General features: G+C 39.4%; 1 protein-coding gene across 1 annotated transcript in view; it reads right to left on the bottom strand.

The window, feature by feature from the left end:
- Nucleotides 1-24,710, bottom strand: part of ATG7 (autophagy related 7) — a 174,241-nt gene that overhangs the window by 33,109 nt on the left and 116,422 nt on the right. The window contains exon 15 of the mRNA XM_008585559.1: nucleotides 19,973-20,095. Coding sequence (XP_008583781.1) covers nucleotides 19,973-20,095 — 123 coding nt within the window. The remainder of the gene's footprint in view (nucleotides 1-19,972; nucleotides 20,096-24,710) is intronic.

The following is a 24,710-nucleotide window of genomic DNA, read 5'->3' as shown; positions in this document are numbered from 1 at the left end:
TGTTTTTAAATGTATGCACCTAATATGTCAAAGGAATATTTTTCCTGGTTTTCCACTAAGGTAACTGAGATTCTCCCATGGCATAATGACTATACTTAGCCACAAAGGGGGTACTGTGAGGTCTCCCTGCAGCTCTCAAAAATAAGGTTAGCCTTGGATGATGGAATTAGTATGAACTGACAGGCCCTGGAGGACATCAGCCATTGTGTAGAAGTCAGTCATCTGGAGAAACTGTAGAAAAGCAGCTGATAAGATTGGGAATTCCCAATTTCAGCCAAAGTGACAAAGGAGTGGTCTCAAGAAATATGATTTTAACTAAGAAAGCTAGAATCTATATAACTAGAAGATTTGGAGCTTGGAAAGAGGGAAGTTGATGTGCAAAACTTTGTTAATGTCTTTGACACTGTCCAGAAATTAGCAAGATGGTCCCTCTGGAAAGTAGATCTCTGTGGTACAAGAGGTGTCACAGCTCCATGAAGTGAACACTGAACCTTCCAATTACCAATTGTCTCCCCACGTACATATGGGGAGCAGCCCACAGGACAAACTCAACTGCCTTGTTTATACTTCAATCTCTTATGAGTTTGGTGTGTGGGAGTTAGTCCTGGAGAATCTCTGTACTGGCAAAATTGAATTTCTGGCCTGAAGAGATAGGAACCATTCAACATAATGACCTACAAAGCACAAATGTAGAGAATAGAGGTTTGGGGAACACGAAAGCCATGGTCAAACATATGAAGGCCTATCATTTAGAAGAGGAATTTAATTAGCTATGAACAGGCCCAACTAATATGTTAGAGAGATACTGCAAAGTAGTAGTTGAGAACATGGGTTCTGGAGACAAACTACTCGGCTCTAACACTTACTAGCCACATGACCTTGGGCAACTTACTTAGCCTCCATGTGCCTCGATTTCCTCATCTGTGAAATAAAGTGGTTGTGAAGATAATCCAAATAAATGCTTAGTACAATGTCTGGAACATAGCAAGCTCTCAGAGGTTAGCCATTACCTCATCATTGTCCGGAGGAGAAACAGACCACCCTGTGAGATGGGGACGCCCTGCAAGTCAAGGCAGAGGTATGTCAGTTGAAGGCCAGACAAGTCTGATGCAGCTGAATTTACTTCAACTCCAGGGTTTCTGATTAGCTCCCATGTCCCTTAAACTCTTATGATTCAAAACAAAAACATCATGTCAGTAGTTAATGTGCTTTTCATGTAAAACTGCTTTTTCTCCCCTGCCATTCAACCAGTATATACAGCACCTGTTATACTGCCATTCAACCAGTATATACAGCACCTGTTAGTCTGTGAGGGTACAAAGTGGGAAAGGTGTGGTCCTTGCCTTTCCGGAGCCTAACATCTGATTGGGAAGAGAGGATTAAAAAACCACATAGTTAGCTTGTGATCCAGACATACTTCTTGGATTTAGGCCAACCATCCATTTAACGTATTTTTTGTTTTTGTTTTGTTTTTTTAGAGAGCAATAACCAAAAAAAGGGTCAGGAAAGTCACTATATCTAGGATCACCCCCCTCTAAGGAACATGAGAAGCTTATCAGTACACTAAACTGAAATCAGTCATATTCTCTCTAAGTCTCAATCTCTCTCTCCTTTCTGTTCCCTTCAGGGTATAGCAAGCAGAGTGAAGGCCCTGGGACCTCTCAGGCCTAAATTTCCAGGCTCGTATTTTGGCCAGCTCATGGTAGCTGCTGGTGAAAGCAGACACAGCAGCCCCTGTGTTACAAGTTCATATGGCACCCCTTTGCAGGATGCTTGAAGACTTGTCCAGTATTTACTTGCAATGACTGCTTTAATGCCCATCTCCCTCCCGTTTGTCAATTCAGTGAAAGGAAGGATAGTGTACTTTGTCTCATCATGTGGCACAAGGCAGTCCCTCAAATATTTATTGACTGAGCCAGTTTCATCACATGGCTCCTTGCCTCCACCATGACACTTTCTTTTTGTGACATTTTAACCAAGCTTCTTTTGGGTTCCATGGGGTCTGACTGCTACATTTTAAGTGTATTACTGTGGTGTAAAATGTCAGGTAGGGCAGAGGCCCCCAGGGTCTGCCTTGCATTTTGTGGACAAACATCCAGGGACAGGGAACACCAGGAGGCTCCATTCATGCTGGAACAGTCCCTGGTTTACTGATTGCCCTGTTGCCTCAAGGAATTCATAGCACCTTCAAGCAGGGGAACAACAGTGTGGTGTTTATTGAAATCTACATCTGGTAGCAATTTGTCCAACAGCAACCAGCTTTTCCCCCTCCTTTTCTTCAGTCCAATAATCCATAGGGGCCCATAATACCCCACAACTGTTCATTTGTGCGAGGCCTGTATTGTGTCATTTATGTTCTTAATTACAGATCTGGGTTTATCAACACGTTGTTTCAGCATGGTAAGTAATTTTCTAGGCTGCCGAGGAGAATGAAGGCGCACGTCCCGAGGCAGACACTGCTGCTGACCATCGCCACACCGGCTGTAAGATGAAGCCTCAGCCGGCTCCCAAGTGCACACTTGGTCAGAAGCAGCCAGCGTGCTCCCCTTCCCCACCTGGGAGGTGTGACCTCGTGAGGAAGGAGTAGCTGAGTCTTAATCCAGAATGAGACTTCTGTGTGCTGCCTCATACAGAGAAAGTTAGAAGTACTGTGCTCCAATCTCAGAGAAAATTCTTTCCTCCCTTTAGAGGGTGGTGGTGAAGGAGACTGTACAGATAGTTCAATAAAAGACTCAGTGAATAAAGAGTTCTTGTCTGGTATCTGTGCTTAGATGAGAAGATGGGGGTAAATCCTTCTGGAAGAAGATGTGAGTAAATCCTTACTCTGCTTTCTAGCAGAGTAAGTCAAGCTTGGGGGAAAACCTCAGGGCTGGAATTTCATGATTTGCACTAAACTCCTTAATTTGAATTGCTCATAGAAAAGCAGAATTGTTCAAGAGGAAGAGGAACAGGCATGGTAGAAGGACTGAGTAGAGTGGACTTACAACAGACTTCGGCCATGCATGTCCACAGCCATCCATCCATCCAGCCCCACTGTGGTATGCCCCTCTCACTCATCACACCCTGCCCTGGACCAGGCTGGCCAATCACAGCAGTCCTTCCCTGTCTTCTGCAAGTGGTCCAGAGAAGTCATGTGACCTAGGCCTGGCCAATCACAGTCCTTATGTGGGAGTTTCCTTTAGGAGCTGCAGGGAAAGATGCTCTTAAAGAATGAGATTTTGGAACTGCCCAAGGCCATGTTTCTTGTTACATGGAAAAAAAAGAACCTGCTGGCAGTGAGAGAGAGAGAATAAAGCCTACAAAGAGAGAACACACATCACCAGTACAAAGATGGCTGTGACATTAAATCCCACAATCTAGAATACCTGGGGCCAGGATTCTATGACCTGGTCCATGAAGCAATAAATTAGTATTTTATACTAAAACCGGTTTGAGCTCCTTGTTTCTGTCATTTGTAACCAGGTCTAAATGGCTACAAAAGGTTTTTCACTGAAAACAACTGCTATGATAATCAGCTAAGTAAATGCAAGCAAACACACTCTGAAAAATGCAAGATGCCACTCAAGTGTCAGATACTGATCATACATGATATGGTTATGAGTGGGAGATGGGCTCTAGGAGACACCACTGACCTGGTGTCGGGCAGTGAATTTTAGAGAACTTTTTATTTTGGAGACCTTTGAAGATGCACAGAAGTAGATGAAATGGTACAACACCTTCTCACAGTACCCCTCCCAAGCCCCAATAACTATCAACCCACGGCCCAGTCCAGGAGAGCAGGGGTCTTAACCAACTCCCCCCGGAGCCTAGCTGGTTCACCTTGACTGTGCTACAGTTCTAGGCCTGAGCAGGGACTTCTCCTTGAGGAGGGAATCCTTAACTGACTGGATTTAGAGGTGGGGCCGGCAACTGGATAGAATTTTAGAGGAAGCCAAGTCAAGAATTCATGAATTCAGCCTTGTCAGGCTGGTGGTCTGCCCAGCTGCTGTGACCTATGCGTGCCTCATTCTTTTTAAGGCTCATTTATAATTTCTTAACATTGTCTTCAGGTGTGTATTTTGTCACAGTAGGTATCAATGTAAGAAAATCCTATACTGCTGAAAGTAAACCAGTTCCAAAAACGTATTTTAAATGTTGATGCCAAGTTTCCTCTATGGACTAAATTAAGGCATTTTCTCCATTTTATAACTCATTTACAAAAACAGATTATAGTTTTACAGTGAAGTAATCCTCTGGCATGCTTAATTCAGAGTGCAACCAAGGAGGATGATCAAGACCATGAAATCTAGGTATTAAAGACTTTATCACTATCAAAGAATGTTAAGTTGAAAGGGATATTGTAATCTCTAATACAGATGAATCAGCCCTTCTCAGGCAGGTGTGGGCTAAATGTCAGCATTTTTAAAAAAGCATCCCAGATAATTCTGATGGGCAACCAGGGATGAGAACCACTGCCCTAACCCAGCCACCAATACTTTCGTTTAGCAAGTGAGGACACTGAGGCCCAGAGGTGTCAAGAGTCCCACCTACATCTCTGGGCCTCGGTGTCTTCACTGGTAATCAGGAAAATGCAAATTAAAAGCCTAATGAGATGCTATTATACACAACAGATTTGCATAAAATTTTAAAATATGATGGTACCAAGATTTTGGCAAGGATATGTAGCCATAGAAACTCCCACATATACTGATAATCATTTAAACTGGATAAATTGGTACAACTGCTTTGGAAGACAGTCTGCCATGATCTAATAAAGTTGAAGATGCATATTTTCTTTGACCTGATAATTCTGGTCTTAGATTAATAAACTAGAGCACTGCATGCTTGATGAGGTGACATTATCTCCCAAAGTAGCAAAAATTGGTTTTGGGCAGGTGAAAACAGGTCTTAGATATTACAATGGTTGGTGGCTCTCCAAAGCTCAACCCTATCTGACAAAATTCTATTCTTTAGAATTATTTTAACTTAAATTCTAAAATTTTAGTATTAAATTTTCTCCCTAGAAGCGGTGGTATTTGAAAAAAAAGGTTGAGAAATGCTGACTCAGATACACACAAGAATGCTCCAACCAGCAGATACACACAACCAGCACTCTTTACTGTAGTCCCAAACTGGAAGTGCTACAAATGTCCATCTACAGTAGAAGAGAAATTGTAGTATACCCAACTGTGCAATACTATACAGCAATGAAAATGAACCAACTTTGGCTACACACAGCAGCATGGAAACCTTCACAATAATGAGAAAAAGAAGACACAAAAGATTATACACAGTATAATTCCATTTATAAAAGATCAATGTCGTGCAAATGGAATTATATTGTTTAGGGATCCATACACCACACAGAAGCTGTAAAGAAAAGCAGGGGAATAATTATCACAAGAGTCTAGAGAGCAGTTACCATTAGGCCTATGGTCAGGAAGCAAAACATGAGATGGGCGAAGAGCAATAACGTATTTTTTGGTGTTTATATTATACTTATTTTAAAAATTATATATAATGTTTAATGCTTTTTTCTGCAAATAATTCATTTGAAAATATTGAAGAAAAAAGCAGGGGAGACATTTTCTTGGTATTTGTCATTTTAATTTTCCAAAAGCATTGTTTGGATCAAGTTATTCCTCTACTCACTGGTAATAACACAAGTCACCTCAAATGTGCATGGTGCTTTTCATTTACACAATGTCATCTGCATCTCAGCTTCAGTAGGAAGGAGTGAATCCAAACCACTTCTCAAAGGAGGTAATCGCTTAAGTTAAAAGGACTAGTAGAATACCAGGGGCAGATCTCATGGGGAAGGAATCAGGCTTTGACAAGCAGAAGGACCAGCTGAACAATATCCGGAGGTGAGAGAGAGCACAGCACAGAAGAGAACTATGTACAGCAAGCAGAACTGAGGGACACATGGGGACACAGCAGAGAAAATGCTACACTCAGCTGTTCTTTTGGGGGAGTTAGTTTCAAAACAGATAAGAATGCTCATAACACCAAGGTCAAGGGTTCAGATCCCCGTACCCGCAAGCCACCAAAAACCAAACAAAAAACAACATCAAAACAGTTAAGAATGCTCTTTTAAAAATCACCATTTAATCATGCAGTCGCCATAGTTTCATATTACAAAGGTTTTACACAGATTTTTTTGAAAAGTAATATGTATTCTTATACTCTATTAGCAAATAGCTTTTTTTAACAGGTTCTTCTGCAACAAAACCACCTTTGCTAATCTCTTTGACACTCAAATTATATCCATTTAATACAAATGACCATTTTAATGATTAATGATTGTTGAAAGTTCAAGAGATTTATGTCCAAAGGCCTATGGTGTTGTATATCAAGAAACATTTTTATTCTAAAAAAATCTGTAGTTATTTTCCATTTGGTTCACTTGTATTTAGCTTACAATAACTAACGTTTGTATTATACTTCTAAGATTTCAGAGCACATAATAACACCAACTTTGTGGGGTAGGTGTTAACCCATTCTACAGATAAAGCCCAGGCAAAAGGACATGACGGAACTAGTAGCAGGACCAGGAGTAAATCCCTACTCTTCAGGACCCAAATCCATGCTCCTTCCACAAGACCACCCTGTTTCTAGGCCCATGCTGCTAAGGGTTGAAGAGAGCTCTGCTTTTTCAGCCTAGTGATCACAGTATTTAAGCATAACACTTTATTTCCACAGGTCACTGTTGAAAGAGAGGAATGGGGAAACAGCATAAATAAACAAATATTAGGGTGTAGAAACTTGAAATAGTTTTCTCTAAAAGGTTTGTTCTGAATTGGTGCTTCAAAACATCAATTCAATGGTTAGAGTTGACGTTAGACAAGAATAACATAAATACTGCATATGTGTGTCTTTTATGAAAACGAAGTATCTTAAAAACCTTTTTTAAAGCCAAGTTTCTTTCCTTTCAATAAAATGCTGAGTAGTATTAGGTATAGCATCTTCCAAGGAGGATTAAGTTAGGAAAACCACAATATTTTAAGTCAACAGCAAATCAAAACGAAACAAAATTTTAAAAACTCCAGAACAGTTTACCTATTTGTAATTAGGAACTCAATAATTTTGTCCTGTAACAATATGATACAGATATTTCGAGTTTTAACACTGAATTTTTTTTCCCCCACCAGACAGCTTAATAAAAAGCAAGTGGGAGACAGCTCTTAATATGCCTTTATGATTTAGGGAAAAGTAAAGGCCAGGAAGAAAGAAGTTATGTTACCTCCCTTTTCCCAATGGTAAGTCCAGAGATGGAATCACGAGTTTGTCAGTGAGTAAAACCTCATTCCCACCGATTTTACTAGAAACCAGTTTTCTTTTTTTTTTTTGTCCTTTTTGAGACCGGCTGCACTGCACTCAGCCAGTGAGCGCACCAGTCATCCCTATATAGGATCTGAACCTGCAGCGGGAGCGCTCCCGCGCTCCCAGCGCTGCACCCTCCCGAGTGTGCCACAGGCTCGGCCCTAGAAACCAGTTTTCTAAGAGTAGGAAAACACAGCGCTGCTGGCTGAGGAGGGCCCACGCAGCGGGAGCGCTCCCGCGCTCCCAGCGCTGCACCCTCCCGAGTGTGCCACAGGCTTGGCCCTAGAAACCAGTTTTCTAAGAGTAGGAAAACACAGCGCTGCTGGCTGAGGAGGGCCCAGAAAGGTTCTATGAAAGAAACCATGCTATCTGAGAGTGCAATTGTAAGGAAACAGACAAAAAGCGAAACTGCTTTTGGAAACTGCTCAGTATGAAAGTAGAAACTACTCTCCATAAAGCAGAACACTTCCACATCACCCTGCACACACCTTCCTCTCTGTTCCAGGCTTAGGAAATGCTTTGTAAGCCTTGAGATGTTCAAAGATACTGAGCACAGCTAAGTTTCATAATGTCCAGTTAACTCAGCAAGTCAATTCACATATCTGAGCCTTGACAGTCTCATCTATAAAATGGGGCAATAACCACTTCATAACATTTTTGCGGGAATCAAAAAGGTAGGTACCAAAGCACGCTGAAAATGACAGATAATGGAATCAACATTAGTTGCTACACTCCTCTCAGTTCTTTTCATCACAGTTGAAAAAAAATCTCTATGGTTTAGTTGGTCAGTGTAACCATCTTGAGTCTTAAATGTTTTGTTTTTTGTTTGGCTCTTCTCAATACTGGAAACAGCCTTCATTAGTCCCATTCCTACCTCTGTATAGTTGAAAAAAAATCTCTATGGTTTAGTTGGTCAGTGTAACCATCTTGAGTCTTAAATGTTTTGTTTTTGTTTGGCTCTTCTCAATACTGGAAACAGCCTTCATTAGTCCCATTCCTACCTCTGTAAAATCCTCGGGCACTGGGGACCTGGGGTGGAGGATGGGTAGGAGCCACTGCTCAGGACTGGGTGGCTCCTAGGGCAGCCTTAGTTAGACCAGGATGCTCAGATGATACCTGGATAAGAACCTCATCTGGAAGAGGCCTGCCTGGAACAGCAGGACCTCTGGGGCACGCTGCCCAATAGGATAATTGTCGCTCATTTAGACAGGAGGGTGAAGGTGTCAAGAGAGTGAAAAGATACCCTCCAGTTGATATACCAAGTGACCAGTGCTTAGGTGTTATTGGTAAGTATAAAGTTACCAACTTGAGGAAAAAGCAAACAAAGGTTTAAAATCCTGTAAACCACGGGGAAGATTTGGATGTGTGCTGGATTTTAGGTGTTATTATGGAATTATTGTTCATTGTTCTAGGATGACGATGGTATTATGTTTATATCAAAGAATGTCTGTATTCTTAGCAGATTCATGCTAAAAGTTTAGGGGGGAGGCATCACTGTATGGAACTTGCTTTCAAATGGTTCAGCAAACAAGAAAATGTGTTAGTGTGTATGTGATATGTGGTGCGGTGTGGTTGTGTATGGAGGGATGGGGAGGGAGGGAGGGAGAGATGAGAGAAAGAAGGAGACAAGGAGGAGGGAGAGGGAGGGACAGAGGGGGAGAGAGGGACACAGAGAGGGGAGGGGGAGAGAGAAACCAAGTGTGGCAAGATGTTAATTGTTGAATCCAGGCAGAAGGTATACGCGTATTCCTTGTACTTTTTGTTCAATTTTTCTGTGTGTCTGAGAATTTTCAAACTAAAAAGTCTTGACGAGAAAAGAAAATCCTGTGGTAAAGAGGCATTTAAAAATTCAGACGTGGGCTGGGATTTGGATTTTCTGAACACCTGCTTAAACTTAACAAAAATAGGTAACGAAGCGTCCTCATCTTCCCCTAACCCCTCCATCTTGATGGCTTCCGTGGCTGGAATTGACATTTGGACGCTCTCTCTCCCCTAGAAAGCATGAAGGGAGGTGGCCGGCTGCTGGGCACCTTCTGTATTTTCCAAGTATTAACTAGCTGTCATAGGGCAAGAAAGGTTTAAACGACATGAGCAGAAATTCGTGCTTTGAAAACTGAGTCACAATAAAAATGGAAGAGATTGTTGTCATAATTCACACAAAATTCATTCCTACAAATAAACTGACATCCTAGGACAGCCTGTCACAGACAGAAAATCAATACTGCATGCAGAGAGAGCCAGAAAAAGAAGAGGGGAGGAGCAAACACAAGGCACCCCAACTCTGTGCATGAGTTTGCTTGCTTGCTTGCTTTGTAAGCAGCTTTACTGAAATATAATTCACACACCCCACAACCCACCACTTAAAATGTACAATTCAATGGCTTTAGTAGATTCACATTGTGCAACCATCATCCCTACCTAAGATGAGAACATTTTATCACCTCAAAAGGAAACCCTCACCCATAAGCAGCCACTCCTCACCTTCCCCCAAACAGCCATCCCCACACCCTTGCAACCATTAATCTACTTTCTATTCTTTGGATTTTTAAACTGGATATTTCATATAAATGAAATCCTACAACATACAGCCTTTTGTGACTGGCTTTCACTTAGCATAAAGTTTTCAAAGTACATTCATATTGCAGCATGTATTGGTAGTGTTTTCCTTTTTATTGCCAAATAATATTCCACTAGTCCAATGTAATAGCTGCATTGTATCTATCCATTCATCAGTTGGTGGACATTTGGGTTGTTTCCACTTTTTGATTCTTATGAATAAATAATGGTGTTATGATTACTGTGTACAAGTTTTTGTGTGCACATGTTTTCATTTCTCTTGGCTATATATATAGGAGTGGAATTCCTGGGCTTACATGGTAATTTGTGTTTAACTTTTTAAGGAGCTGCCAAATTGTTCTCGAAAGTGGCTACTCAATTTTATTCTCCCACCAGTAGCATATAGAGGTTCCAATTTCTATACATCCTCGCCAACACTTGTTATTGTCTGTCTTTTTTAATATAGACATCTTGTTGGATATGAAGCAGTATGTCATAGCGGTTTTGATTTGCATTTCCCTGATGGGTAATGATGTTGAATATCTTTTCATGTGGTTATTAAACATCTATGTATTTTCTTTGGAAAAATATCTATTTAAGTTCATAACCCATTTTTTAATTGAGTTATATTTCTTTTTTATTCCCTATAATACTGGATACCAGTCCCTATCAGATACATGATTTGCAAAAAGCTATTTCCCCCCATTCTGTGGTCTGTCTTTTCATGTTCTTGATAATATCCTTCAAAGCACAAAGTTTTAAATTTTGATGTAGTCCAATTTATCCATTTTTCTTTTGTTAGGTACTTTCTTATTTAATCTCATGGTAATTGTGAGAAGTAGGAATTATTAATCCTATTCTACAAATGAGGAGAATGAAGCTCAATGAAGTTAAGTAACAACCCAAAGTCTCACAAAGGGCTGCTGCATACGCTTCTGCTCAGCACAACCCACGCAGTTCAACTCGGTAGTCTTTACCACATGTTGGAGCCGGGGTATGAACTCAGATCTGATCAGGCCAGGGTTCAGTCTACTCAAACACTCTGTGAGTTCTATGGTATAATATGGTTAATTTTAAAAGAAACTGCCCAGATATTATTCTTTCAACATTCTAAGGATGCTGCCATTACTTAAAATAAGAGGGTTTTGGAGCTCATCTTTGGAAGCTGTACTGAGAGGTAGAGCATGTTTTATGAATATACTCAGTTATGGCCATGATGGGCTTGAGTTTATGAAGAAGCCAAAGGTCCTGGGCACCAAGTCTGGAGAGTGAAATGTGATTAGAGTGGATTATACCATTTGGGATTTGTGTGCTAGTAGTATACCACTATACACACCAATCAACACAAAGTACAAGAGATGTTCTTTGAAGGCTCAGAATAGATATAAATCCCAAAAGAATGTGTCCAAAAATGTTTCTAGGAATGGCAGCCTGATATAATAAATACCAGAGAATATTTATAAAATGTATAAAAGGTAATCACTTTGGTACTTTTTTTTTTAACATTTTGAAATAAAAAGCAATCATCTTTTTCTTTCTTCATTATAACTGGTGATATAATAAATACCAGAGAATATTTATAAAATGTATAAAAGGTAATCACTTTGGTACTTTTTTTTTTTAACATTTTGAAATAAAAAGCAATCATCTTTTTCTTTCTTCATTATAACTGGTATATTTGAGTCAAAATCACTGAATTGGCAGAGCTCAAAAGGACTTCACATGTTTCTGTCTTCTCACTTTAAGTGGGGAAACTGATGTGCAAAATGCTTAAGTTTTTCATCCAAGGTCACTCAAGAGAACACTAGCAGAACCAGGACTAAAATTTAAGGAGGACTTGGTTCCCGTGTTCTATTTCTTACTGTTAGCTGTCTTTGCTTTGCTTTTAGCATTCATGATTTTCCTCCTCCTCTCTCCCATACAGCTCCAAGTGGATTACACCATTGAAGACTCCTTTTCTGAAGGGTGAGGAACTCTGCCCAGACTTCACTGTCTAGTCTCCAACTGGATCCTTCCCTAATACTAATTTATCTAAACATCTCAAATCCATGTAGATAACTCTGACAGCAAATAAAAGGGACATTTTATAAAGTGAGTTCTGAATGAGATACTGCCAAGCTTTATTTCAAAAACCAGGCTGCAGTTCCCAATCTAAGAATTAAATGGCTTTCTGCCTGCAGTTTCTGCCTTTCCTCCCTCGCTTTGGAGAGAAGGCCAAGGCTGTGTTTTGAGGGATTGCTTCATAAGGAAAAATCAAGGCAGGGCACAGTCCCAGGATGGGCCAGCACAGGTTGCAAGTGAGCTAGCAGAAGGATCTGGAAAAAGAGAACTGGATTAATGAGCAGCCTAGGTCAGTCCCCAGAGCAATTTCTCTCCATTGGAAACAGGCCTGAGTGCTGACACGGGGGTTTCCCGCAGCTTCTACTGGCCTCCAAAGGCATATTTGTCATCGGAGGCTCTTGATGAAGCTGTACATAAATATCTGACTGTTGTTAAATACAAAACAAAAAAAATATTCCACAGGAACCAAATCAAAACCAGCTGTGAGAAGGAGAGGCCAAAAACTCAGTGTAAGTGCAAAAGGCCCAGCAGAAACACTTGTTAATTGTGTTATTTACTTTGCTGAATAGTAAATTGCTGTGCCAATGAAGTCATATCACATGACTATGATGTTTTTCATATGACTTTCCTGCTATGAGAGAAATGGGCATTTTCTAGAATTCTGAATTCTGTAGTAGATGAGTCAGAATCTGAATTTTAATTCAGGATCTACCCATCAGTTCAGCCCTGTATATTTCTGCTAGCCTGTTTATGATTTTACAGCCTATGTTACGGTTGTTGCTAAACTTTCTTTTTTAATGATCATTCATTAATCCCCAAATCTGCAGAAAGGAAGTTGTGTTTAACAAAACCTGGAAAAAAATGCAGACTATATTAATGAAGTGCTGTAACTGCAACCCTGAAATCATAACTGCACAGTATATCATCAAATACTGATAGTATAGACAAGACAAGGGAATAAAACATAGCCTGAAATTAATCCTGGAACCATGAAACTTTCAAACTTTCAAGAATAAGAATGAGGTATTTCAGGGGAGTTGGGTTATGGGATTTGAGAATTTGAATTTCTCAAGTATACACCAATATTTTTGTTCTACTAACTCTCTTATTAATCAGTCTTTTCTCTCTAGTTAGATTGAATTTGAAAATATTTTGGGAAGAGCCGTGGTCAGCCCCCTCCACCTGGATGCAGGCAAGAGAGCATGCCCAGGGTCCTAGGCAGGAGTGGAGGGCAGCCACCTCTGTCCAGAAGCAGGCAAAACAGCACACCAAAAACATCATTTCCATGCAGATGGTCCACCACAAGACACCTCCACAGCCATGGCTGCCACAAAAGTAGTTCAATGCCATAGCAGTAGCCACAGCCACTGTGCAAGCAGTCCACCAGACATGTGACTGCTTTGACACGAGGAGATACCAGCAGAGGTCTCTCTCCTCAAAGCCCACTACAGAGTAACAGAAGAAGCAACTGCTCTACCAGATGACCAGATATCAATACAGAGATACAAGAAATATGAAAACTCAAGAAAATATCACCAAAAGAATACAATAATCCTCAAATACCAGACCCTATAGAGCAGGAAGTTCCTGAAATGACTTAAAAGGAATTCGAGCAACAATCTTAAGGAAACTCAGTGAGATATGAGAAGACTCAGTTAGACAACATAATGAAATGGGAAAAACAATCCAGGATGTAAAGGAGGAAGTTACGAAGAGATTAATACCTTGAAAAAGGATGCAGCAGAACTCAAGGAACTGAAAGATTAATTCAGCAAAATAAAAACACAACTGAGAGCTTAAGTAGCAGGCTAGGATAAGTAGAAGAAACAATTTTTGATCTTGAAGACAGTCTTTTTGAAATAATCCAGGTGGACCAAAAAAAGAAAAAAAAAATTTTTTTAATGAAGAAAATCTAAGAGAACTAGCAGACAACCTTAAGCACATGAACATTTTGAATCATGGGTGTTCCAGAAGGGAAGGAGAAAGGAAAAGGCTATTTTCAATAAGTAGGAAAATCTATTCAATTAAATAATAACAGAAAACTTTCCAGGTATAGGGAGAGACTGGACCTTCAAAATCCAGGAGATTCAAAGGTCCTCAAACAGATTCAATCCACAAAGACCCTCTCCAAGATACATTACAGTCAAACTGGCAAAGCTCAAAGACAGAGAATCTTAAAAGAAGTAAGAGAAAAGCATCAAGTCACAGATAAGGGAGTTCTTAACAGAAAAACAGCAGACTTCTCAACAGAAACTCTATAGGCCAGAAGAAAATGGGATGATATATTCAAAATACTAAAAGAAAAAAACTGCCAGCCAAGAAAACTATACTTAGCAAGGCTATTCTTCAGAAATAAGGGGAAAACAGTGTGTTTTCCAGACAAACAAAAACTGCAGGCGTTCACCAGTATACAAGCAGCCTTACAGGAAATCCTCAAGGAAGGATCTGGAATCCAAAAAAGTGACATCACTACCATGGATACACAAGAAAGAACAAAACCCACTGGCAGAACAAAAATGCTAATGAGAAAGAGAAACTAAATCTAACCACCACAAAAAATAGTGACAATGTAATAATGCCCTTGCTCTATTTCTGATTTAGTAATTTTGATCTTCTCTCTCTTTTTCCTGGTCAGTCTAGATAAAAGTTTGCAAATTTTGTTGATCTTTTTAAAGAATCAAAAAATATGTATATTTTTGGCATTTCTCATAGCACAATGTTGAACCCATGGTTAGAAAGAAATAAATACATGTGAACTGATACTTATTCTATTCACAGGATGAGAAATAACCCTAAGAAAATAAATCATAGTAAATTTTATGAAACATGGTGATGGAGTTTGGATGTGTCGTCCCCTCCAAAACTCATGTGGAAATTTGATCCCCAATGTGGCAGTGTTGGAAACTGATTGAGTCATGGGGACAGATCCCTCAGGAATGGATTAAGGCTCTCCCTGGGGGAGGGGGGAGTAATGAGTGAGTTCTCGCTGTTAGTTCCTGAGAGAGCTGATTGTTTAAAAAGACCCTTGCACTTCCTTCTCTCTCTCTTGCTTCTGCTCTCTTGCTTCCTCTCGCCATGTGATCTGCTTGTACCTGCCAGCTGACTGCTGCCTTTCCGCCATGAGTAGAAGCAGCCCGAGGCCCGTGCCGGATGCAGCTGTCCCAGAATCATAAGCCAAATAAACCTCTTTTCCTTATAAATTACCCAGTCTCAGGTATTTCTGTTATAGCAACACAAAACAGACTAAAATACATGGCTAAGGCATTCACATGTTTGATTTAGACTGAGCCTTTCTACAACAAATACAGCAATTTAAAAAATATTTGGTAAGCACCTAAGCAGCTCTAAGACTTGCATACCTTGTGGTTCATCAACTTCAAGGCCATTTCTTTGGGTTCAAATAGGATAAACAGAGATCTAGGAAGAACACTAGAGTCAGGGTCAATCTCTAAGTATCCAAACCCATTCTCAATAATGTCCTTAAAGTAAGGTCAGAACTTCCTGCAAATTTCCCTAATTCAGATGGCAACATTATAAGAAGGTAGGAAGCTGAGTGGGGCCATTCCTTCCTGGGGCCTTTCTAATACTCAACGGGCAGCATGTAACTATAATTTGGCAACCAGATGGGTTATAGATAAAAAATATGGGAGTCTGTCCAAGGGCCCTTCTTTACGAAACACGACATTAGCAAAGGCAAATGGCATCTATGTGGTGAGTATTTTTAATTTTTTAATCTGTAACTTCAGATAAAATTAATCTACCACACACATTTCTCATTAAAACTTTTTTTATTGCATCCTAGCTCTATAGTCTCTCCTCATTGCACTAAATGAAATAGGATAACCCTCCTTTATGTGGCTAAATCAATTTTACAGTCCTGTTCCTTGTCTCGAAGCTCCATCTCCATCCCTCCTCTGAGGTCATCCAGTTATTTTCACTCACTTACCTTATTACCTCAAAATCATCACTACCTAAAACAAAGTCATCTTTGTAAGCCTGGCCCCAGGTCCCCATCCTGTACACTTGCACCTTGATGCCTCCTCCAATAAAAACTCACCTGGTAATTCGCCTGCTAATCTCAATAGCAATATGATTACACCAGTAATCTAGATTATAATCATTGCATTCACTTTTGAGTATTTGATGATGGATGGGGAATGGGTACAAAAAAATGGGTTAGATTAGTCAATTTCACTAAATCTAGATGATCCCATCTTGGATATATCTTCCAATCCATTATCATTCATCCCTTTCTATGAAAATAAAGGGATTTGTAGTCACTAGTAGGATGAACTTTGCATTCATACCTCATAAAGGGACCATATTTGGGGAGACAGACCACAGGTGCTACCGGATATGGAAAACTTGAATAGCATCCAACCTTTATTTCTTTAAATAAAAAAAGAATTACCTGTTACTACACGGATGAACCTTGGAAACATGTTAAGTGAAATACGTCAAACACAAAAGGTCATTTATTGTATTTTTCCATTTATGTGATGTGTCCAGAATTGGTGAATCCATAGAGACAGAAAGCAGATTAGTGCTTGCCAGGGGCTGAAAGGAGGAGGAAAGGGGAGTAACCACTTAATGGGTACAGAGTTTGTTTGGGGGGCAATGAAAACGGTTTAAACTTAGAGAGTATAATGACAATACAACTCTGAATATACTAAAAACCATTGAACTGTACACTTTAAAAGGGTAAGTTTCATGGTATACGAATTATATTTCAATAAAGCTGTTATTGAAAAACATAATCTCGATTTCAGGTAACTCTGTCGCTAACCACGTCACAGTGCTCATGATTCTGAGTAACACAGTAAAGACTCTTGGCTTCGGAGGCCTTTATTCAGCCTAGAACGTACTAGGCCTCTTGTCCTCCCCCTCCCTACGCTTTTCCTGCCAAAATCCAACTTTTATTTTTAAAAATAGCCTACTCATCCTTTAAAACTGAAAAATTTGTTCTTTTTCTGCAAAGCTTTCCTTGACATCCCTAATCCCCCAGGCAGGAATAACTGCTCTCTCAGCACTTAATATATAAATGACTAAAACACTTTTGATTATATTAGAGCTCACTATTTATATCTCTGCTTCTCCCTCTAGACTATGAGCCCACGAGGGTCAGTGTCTCATTAAACTTCTGTATTCAGTTACCACCACAGTGCTTGGTATCAAATTTTCAAAAGATTTTCAGTAAATTTTTAAAAAATACATATTCTATAAATAAGGGATACAATGATACTGTCACATACAATTATCTAGTTGAATCTTTTGCAATTCCAAAGCTGATGAAAACATTTAACCCAAATGAGAATTAATTCAGCATCTTCATTATATTGCTAAAATAAGTTGGATGGGGGGGTGGGGTAGGGGGTGGAAGCTGGCCAGTATGGTATCTGAAAAAGTTGGAACCTTTCTAGATGGAATGCAAAATTTTTGTATTTTTATTGCTGAACACCTATAAATGCATTAGGACTCAAGTATGTAAATCAAAACACTGCCTTTACACAGACATGTGTATAAGTTTTGATATGCATATTTATTTTGCTTAATGTACACAGACGTTTTCCAAAGTAATATAAAATGATGTAGGTAGGACAGTGATTTTTGTTGCTATGAAGTCCTCTGGTGATGACTGTATTTTAGACCTTATCTTAAAATACATATTTAGAGTTTAAGAAAAATAATGTTCCTTTTCTAAGACAGGGATTACAAACTTAAATCCCTACAAGGGTCAGCAACTGAACAGCATCATCTAAATGAAAAATATCACCTATAGAACATCTCTGGGCAGGAAACTAACAGTGTTTGTCTCCAGGAAGGGAACTGGGGGGCTAAGGGACAGGTGTAAAGGAAGATTCCCTTTTTGCAGAATATTATTTTAATACCTTTAAATTTTGTAACAAGTCATTATTTATCTATAAAATTAGCTTCTCAGCTCTGGCTAACTATCACTATTAAGAAATGCAGGCGTGGAATTGCCAGATCTGACTTTCTCAAAAAGTTGGAAATGGGAAAATTCAGACTTTTATGTAAAACTCATGATTTTTTTAAATGTTGGCTTTATTGAATATTTAACACATAGGGCAGGGTAAAAAAAAAAAAAAAAAAAACCCACGAAAAACATACCTGCGAGCTATATCTGGCTCAGTTTACTATCCCTAAGCTAAAATTTGATGTGTGACTTATGATTCCAAAATTATAAATATAATTTTTTAAGGCATCCAAAACAATAAATATAATTTAATGAAAGAAAATTCAAAAAGAAAACTCAGGGCCGGCCCGGTCCGGTGGCGCACTGGAGAGTGCGCCGCTTGGGAGTGCGGTGGCGCTCCCGCCGAAGGTTCGGATCCCATGTGGAGACCGGTTCCCGTTCACTGGCTGAGCGTGGTGCGGGTGCAACACCGAGGGTTGCGATCCCATTGCCGGTCAGTAAAAAAGACAAAAAAGGAAAAAAAAAGAAAACTCAGACTTGTGGATGAAACCATGTGCCCTCCTACCCCACCATCTATTTAATCACTATTGCTCTCTTCCCCTTCCCCTTCTGAGTCTCTGAAAAGGCTATGTTTGACCAACTAAATACAAGATACACCAAGTTAAATCAAGGAATCTACCCATTATCTTTGCATCTGCTCTGTTTTAAGGAGTGACATACGAGGTAAATTTCAAGCTGCAATTCTTCTAGCCAACTAAAGCAAAATATGTAAATTATGTCTAGCTAGGTGGCAAAACTCCCCCAGCCATCTCGTCAAATAATTGCAAAGTTGCAAAGATCTTTAAGTGACTTCTCTCATACCATCAGGCAGTACAGCACTGCTCAAAAGAGAATGGCGGCCACAATCAACACAATGTTCTGTACCCTGTCTGGGAACCCAATCACAGTTCTGGGGAAAAAAATCTCTAAGTCCTGCAGAGATGCCATTCCTCTCCTGAAAATTAAAATAAGCTTCCCTGTGGTTCTAACTATTAGCCATAAGTGGAAGATTGCATTTGTTTAATGCTCAGAGGACACCAAAGAAAGTTAAAGAAGAACTGGTTTCAGTTCTAAGTCCAGAACTAGAGATGGACTATCTTGCCTCACCGGTGTGCCTGAAACTCTCACCCTAATGTGCTCAAAGTTCCAAGGCGTTTGACTCTGGGATCTCTACATGGTTTTCCTTTCAGTGCTTGCAACAGCAGCCCTTTCACCACACAACTTACAGAGGAGTTATCAATGAACAGGACTAATGGTAACTTTGTAAGTGTACCACTCCTGCAGGGCACATGCAGTCAAGGTTTTCCTTACGTAGCTTGTGGAAATGCTATGATAAGTCACACTTCTCCTAATGGCTTCTTCACCCAGGTAACTAAGAGGAAAAGATGTTCATTTAATCTCATTTAACCTCATTCATCCATTTTGAGGAATTGTACATTTTGCCAAGTGAACTGAATAGATCTATCACTTTACATAGCATTCCCTTTTTGAAGAACAGTGAGCATTTGGAAAAACCAAATTATAATCTATTTTTTAAACTCAGTCTTAAAAAAAAAATGATGCAGTGACTCAGGGAATTAAGATCTGTAAAACAGTCTAGCTGAGAAACAAAGCACAACTCTCTCACGTAGTATCTAGAGAAACCATTACGGTGGGGTTCAATGACCTAAGGAGACTGATCAAATTGTGAAATACCAGCAGGCATGTTCTTTCTGAAGAACGAGGCCAGAGTGCAGTATCTTCATTGACTTGCATTTTGGCATATGGTCATTAGAGCCAACACTCCAATACCCAAAAATCTTGCAGATCCTAAGTACAAGAGGTGCTTGAAAATCAATAATGTGTACTTCCTTTATCAGTAATTCTGTGCACTAGGCACCTACTGAACAACACCTTGCACACACGAGCATGTAGCAATTGCTAATGGTTCTTTCTTCTCCGATAACTAGCACGCTTAGTGATATTTACTGTAAGGGAAAAAATTGAAGTTAATTGCTTTCTTCCTTTTCGATAAAGCTGAGTATCAAACAGATTTCAAGCACATCACTCCTCAGTATAGAAAGGTTGTTTTGTTCTTACCTCAGCAGCTTGGGTTTCTTGATGCAGCAATGTAAGACCAGTCAAGTCTTCTAAGAAGGAATGTGAAGAATTAAACACCTTCGCTAGGAAATTAAATCCATCTTGCTCATATTGATCAAGGACCTGAAAAACATTCATGTTTTTAAAAAGGGGTCTGCAGATGTTAAATGCATATTAAAAGACTTTTACTTTTAACAGGCACCTGTCAAAAATAAAACTGAGAATTAAACATGGGGACAATAATGCAATCTGGTAGGCAAAAAACCGGGAAGGCTTAGTATTTATCATCTTTTTTCTTCTTAGGAAGAATAGAAATATGGTCTGCCAGTTGAGATGCCAATTTTTCCCAAGTACAATAAGTTTCACACAAATTTACTAAAAATTCTAGAAGAGCTGGGATTCTAAAGTTCACTTCTTAGAAGAGAAATAACAGATGAGAGAAGAGCCAAGAAAAAAGTTTAAAAGGATAAAGGGAAAGGGAGGGATAAAAGGATTTTGTCACAAATGTGAGGTATCAGCTAGCCAAACACACTTTTAAAAATAATTTTAAAATGGGAAAATAAATTTCCACAAACACTTTACAAAAGAGTCCAAAGGGCCAATAAACATGAAACTGTGCTCAACATCACAAGCAATCAGAGAAATAAAAACTAAAACTACAATGTAATACTACTCTGCACCCACAAAAAAGGCTAAAATGAAAAACACAGAAAAGACCAAATCTGACAAGGATGTGGAACAACCAGAACCTCATGAAAGTATAAAACTTTATTAGCTTAACACCTACATGCTCTATAGGATAGGGCATGTAGATCCAGCAATTCTACTCCTAGATACACACACCCAACAAAAATGTGTATATGTGTGCATAAGAAGACACAAAAGTGTCCATAGTAGCACTATTTATGACAGCCCCAAACTGGAAAGCATCTATCTACTGTTTATCAACAGTAGAATAAATAAATGAATTATGGTATATTCGTGCAATGGAATACTACATTCATCGAACATAATGTTACACAAAAGAAGGAAGAGGTAGTATGTACTGTAAAATTACATCTATACAAAGTTTAAAAAATTAATCTACGGTGTTAGAAGTCAAGATAATGGGGCCGGCCCGGTGGTGCACTGCGCTAGTGCGCTGCTTGGGAAGCGTGGTGGCACTCCCGCCGAGGGTTCGGATCCCACATACAGACCGGTTCCCGCTCACTGGCTGAGCGAGGCGCAGGGGCAACACCGAGGGTTGCGATCCCGTTGCCGGTCCTGGTCCAGTACGGGGGCGACACTGAGGGTTGCGATCCGTTGCCGGACACGGAAAAAGACAAAAAAAAAAAAAAGAAGTCAAGATAATGGAAGGGGGCACAAGGGATGTTCCAGTGTGCTGGTAATATTTGTTTATTTATCTGAATGTTGATTACACAAGGTGTACTTTTTGAGAATTCCTCAAGCTGAACATTTAAGATTTGTGCACTTTCCAAATATATATGTTATTCCTTCAATAGAAAAATCAAATGATAAAAGGATAGTTGTCTTGACTAGAGAACAATATGAGAATAGTAAAGAGTTCTTAGGAGCAAACAAAAAATGATTATCATGTTTAGGAATTATGAATTATAGAAAGCAAACAGTGAACCAGAGTGCCTCAGAAATTCTCCCAGAACTCAGAAGAAATAAAGAGATAAATGAATAGAGAGATTGGAGAAGCAGTACCACAAAAAATAAAATTTCTCCTTTCAGAAAATGAAAATGCATGAACCCTTCACTCCAGCAATTCCACTTCTAAGTTTTTTCATGCAGATATCGTTGTGCATAGGCACAAAGACTGATACTGTAAGAATGCTCATTGCAACACTGTTTGCAGCAACAGAAGATTGAAAACAGCTACCCTTTAATAGGAGACTGATAACTAAATGATGGTACTTTCACAATCAATGCCATATTTTGTATCCATTAAGAGAATGAGGCAATTCCATAGTATTGATGTAAATTGATTTCTAAGACACAGCAATATATTAAAAAAGCAATATCCACAGTTTGTATTCATTATTTATGCTTTAAAAAAAGGTGGGGGTAGGAGAGAAGAGGGGAAATGTACACATGTACATGCTTGTTGATGCATTTAAGATCTCTGGAAGAATACACACACACACACTGGAATCAGGTAGTTGTCTCTGCATGTTCTTTTATACTACTTCAATTTTTAAGACCATGTGTGTGTATTACTTATTTAAATAATAGCAAAATCTTAATTTGGTGATTTTTTTTTTCTTATCAGTGCTGCAGAACAGGCTCAGAAGAATCCACAGAAGAAGAGATTGGTGCTAGAAAGGAGGGGCAGCCCTCCCTCAGGGACAGGAAGTTCAGAGGTAAGCATGAGCAAAGCTGCTGCAGTGAAAAGTTAGGGGAGCAGGGAACTGGGGGCGGAGAGCTCTGGAGTCTGAATGGCAGGCACAAGTCCTCTGCTGCCAGGGAGGAGAAAGGGTGACGCTGCAGGCCAGCAATGTGGGGAGTGTAAGAGGAGAAGCTGACCAGCAGAGCATAAACAGTGCTGAGCAATCTGAGGCCCCTGCTCAGGACAGAAAATAAAATCTCTGGGAGAAAGGCAGTTAAGGACCCATATAAGCTTGGGACTGGATAAGGTAACAAAGGTGAGATCAGAGAAATTGAGGGGCTGGTGAACACCCGTGAAGGGACTGAGAATGAGCTTCAGGATAGCAGGGTCAGAGAGACTGAGAGCCCTGGAGAGCTGGAGGAGAAGGGGGACTGTTATGCCTCTGGGCACGTACAAAGTCAGGTCTCAGGCTGATTGGCCACAGGAAATTGATTTGACAACCCAATGCCTGGATAAAAGGCATTTAATAAGTAACTGAATCCCTTAGTAATAATGAGATTCCTTACAAACCAGGATGTTATTTCAGGAAAAATGTGCATGGAAATGAAATGATCTTTTTTGAAATGATAAATACTGTGTTTTTAGTGATCACTTATTTCTGAATGAACCCCTAAGCTCAGTAAATAGCTACTTTATGCCAGGTTTCCAGTAAGATAAAAGAAGAAATGAGTTTGATTAATGGACAAAAACTCTGAACAAAAATTGGAATAATTCCAGAAATGATACTTCGTTGGACTTTAGTTAAGCTTTCAGATTTTAAGTCCATATTTCTACATATAATTTTGTAGTGCTAAAAATATGACAGTGGAAAAAGTAACAGCAAGGGCAGAATGAAGAAAAGACCTCCCCCACAATCAGGATGTACAGAAAGTTTAATGCTAAAGCATTATTAATAGCACTGGCTTAAAAATATATGGAAAAACTTAATCCTCTAGGGGCTTATTTAATCATGCAAATGTTTTCCAGTATTCTTTTTATGTGCTGTGAAGTTAATCTGTGTTATGAGAACAAGCAGCTTATAAAAGGCACAAGGATTTCCCCTACAAACAGCTGAAGCTTCCTAAAGGGGAAAATGTGCTCAAAACAATCCAAAAAAAAGAAAAAACCAAAAAGATACTATCATAATGAATTTGAGCAACAACCTGTCAGTCTACATAGAACATACCACAACTCTTAAGTGAATTATATAATACAGTCACGTGCAGCATAATAACATTTCAATCAACGTCAGACCACATATAGGACAGTGGTCCCATAAGATTATAACGGCTATGCCAGACAGCTGACGAGTGTTGTAGGATACATACATCAAGGTTTGTATAAGTACTCTGTGATGTTTGCACAACGGTGAAATCACCTAAAGACACATTTCTCAGAATATATCCCCCCCACTAAGCAATGCATAACTGCACATGGTCCTAAGAAGTGTACACGTTACATCTTGGAAGGTTATAAGTATTCTAAAAGTACCTGGGAAAGTTTGCTAAATAGAGAAATAATAATGACCATTTTAGTATAAAGATATGGACCTTTCCTGACCAATGATTTTCCTTACCTAATTGTTTTCCAAGTCTAGATTTTCTTTATTCATGACTTACCCCGGACAAAAATAGTAAATTCTCTCCTTAAAACGTGATTTTAGGAGTATCTTGCTGAGACTCTTTGGTGACTACCTACTCTTTACTACATTGAACACACAGTCTCCAGCCAGGCATTTAAGCCCCTCCATAACTGTACAAATTTATGTGACTCTCTGGAAAATGCCTTTCATAGGCTCCAAAATCTGGCAACACCATGTAATGATTTTCATTTCATGAGAAGCCAAAGAGATTCATAGTTTGTCTATTATCCTTAAATAAGGACACCAGGAGATGTGCACTCCATCTAAAAAAAAAAATAGTTTATATATTTTCAAAGGGGGGAGGAAACACTTTTTTTAAAAAAAAATAAACCTCTTGTTTAAAGTCTCTTTTGTTTAGAGGTTGTACTTATTTGCTCTTGATATTTAAAAAATATATATGTATACATATAAGGACACTTCAAAAAGCTCATGAGAAAAGATAATTAAAAGATAATACAAATCTTTCCACGAACTTTTTGAAGTTCCCTCATATTTCTAAAAATATGAGTTGAAGTCACAGGGCACACTACTGCCCCCAAAATTGGAAAGACAGAGGTGAATACAGAAAATCACAACATACTAGAGCGGAAACTTCTCTGGGAACCAGCACCGGGGCAGGAAAACCTAAACTGTAATTGACCAACTGCTGGAGGCTAGGTGTGGACAGTCTGAGTTAAAAAAAAAAAAAACTCCAGGGGGCACCAATCTTAGGGGGCCCCTACGCT

Source organism: Galeopterus variegatus, unplaced genomic scaffold, assembly GCF_000696425.1.
Source record: "Galeopterus variegatus unplaced genomic scaffold, G_variegatus-3.0.2 Scaffold3618, whole genome shotgun sequence".
NCBI lineage: Eukaryota > Metazoa > Chordata > Mammalia > Dermoptera > Cynocephalidae > Galeopterus > Galeopterus variegatus.
Note: the sequence above shows the minus strand (reverse complement) of the source record. Positions and strands in the feature narration are given on the sequence as shown.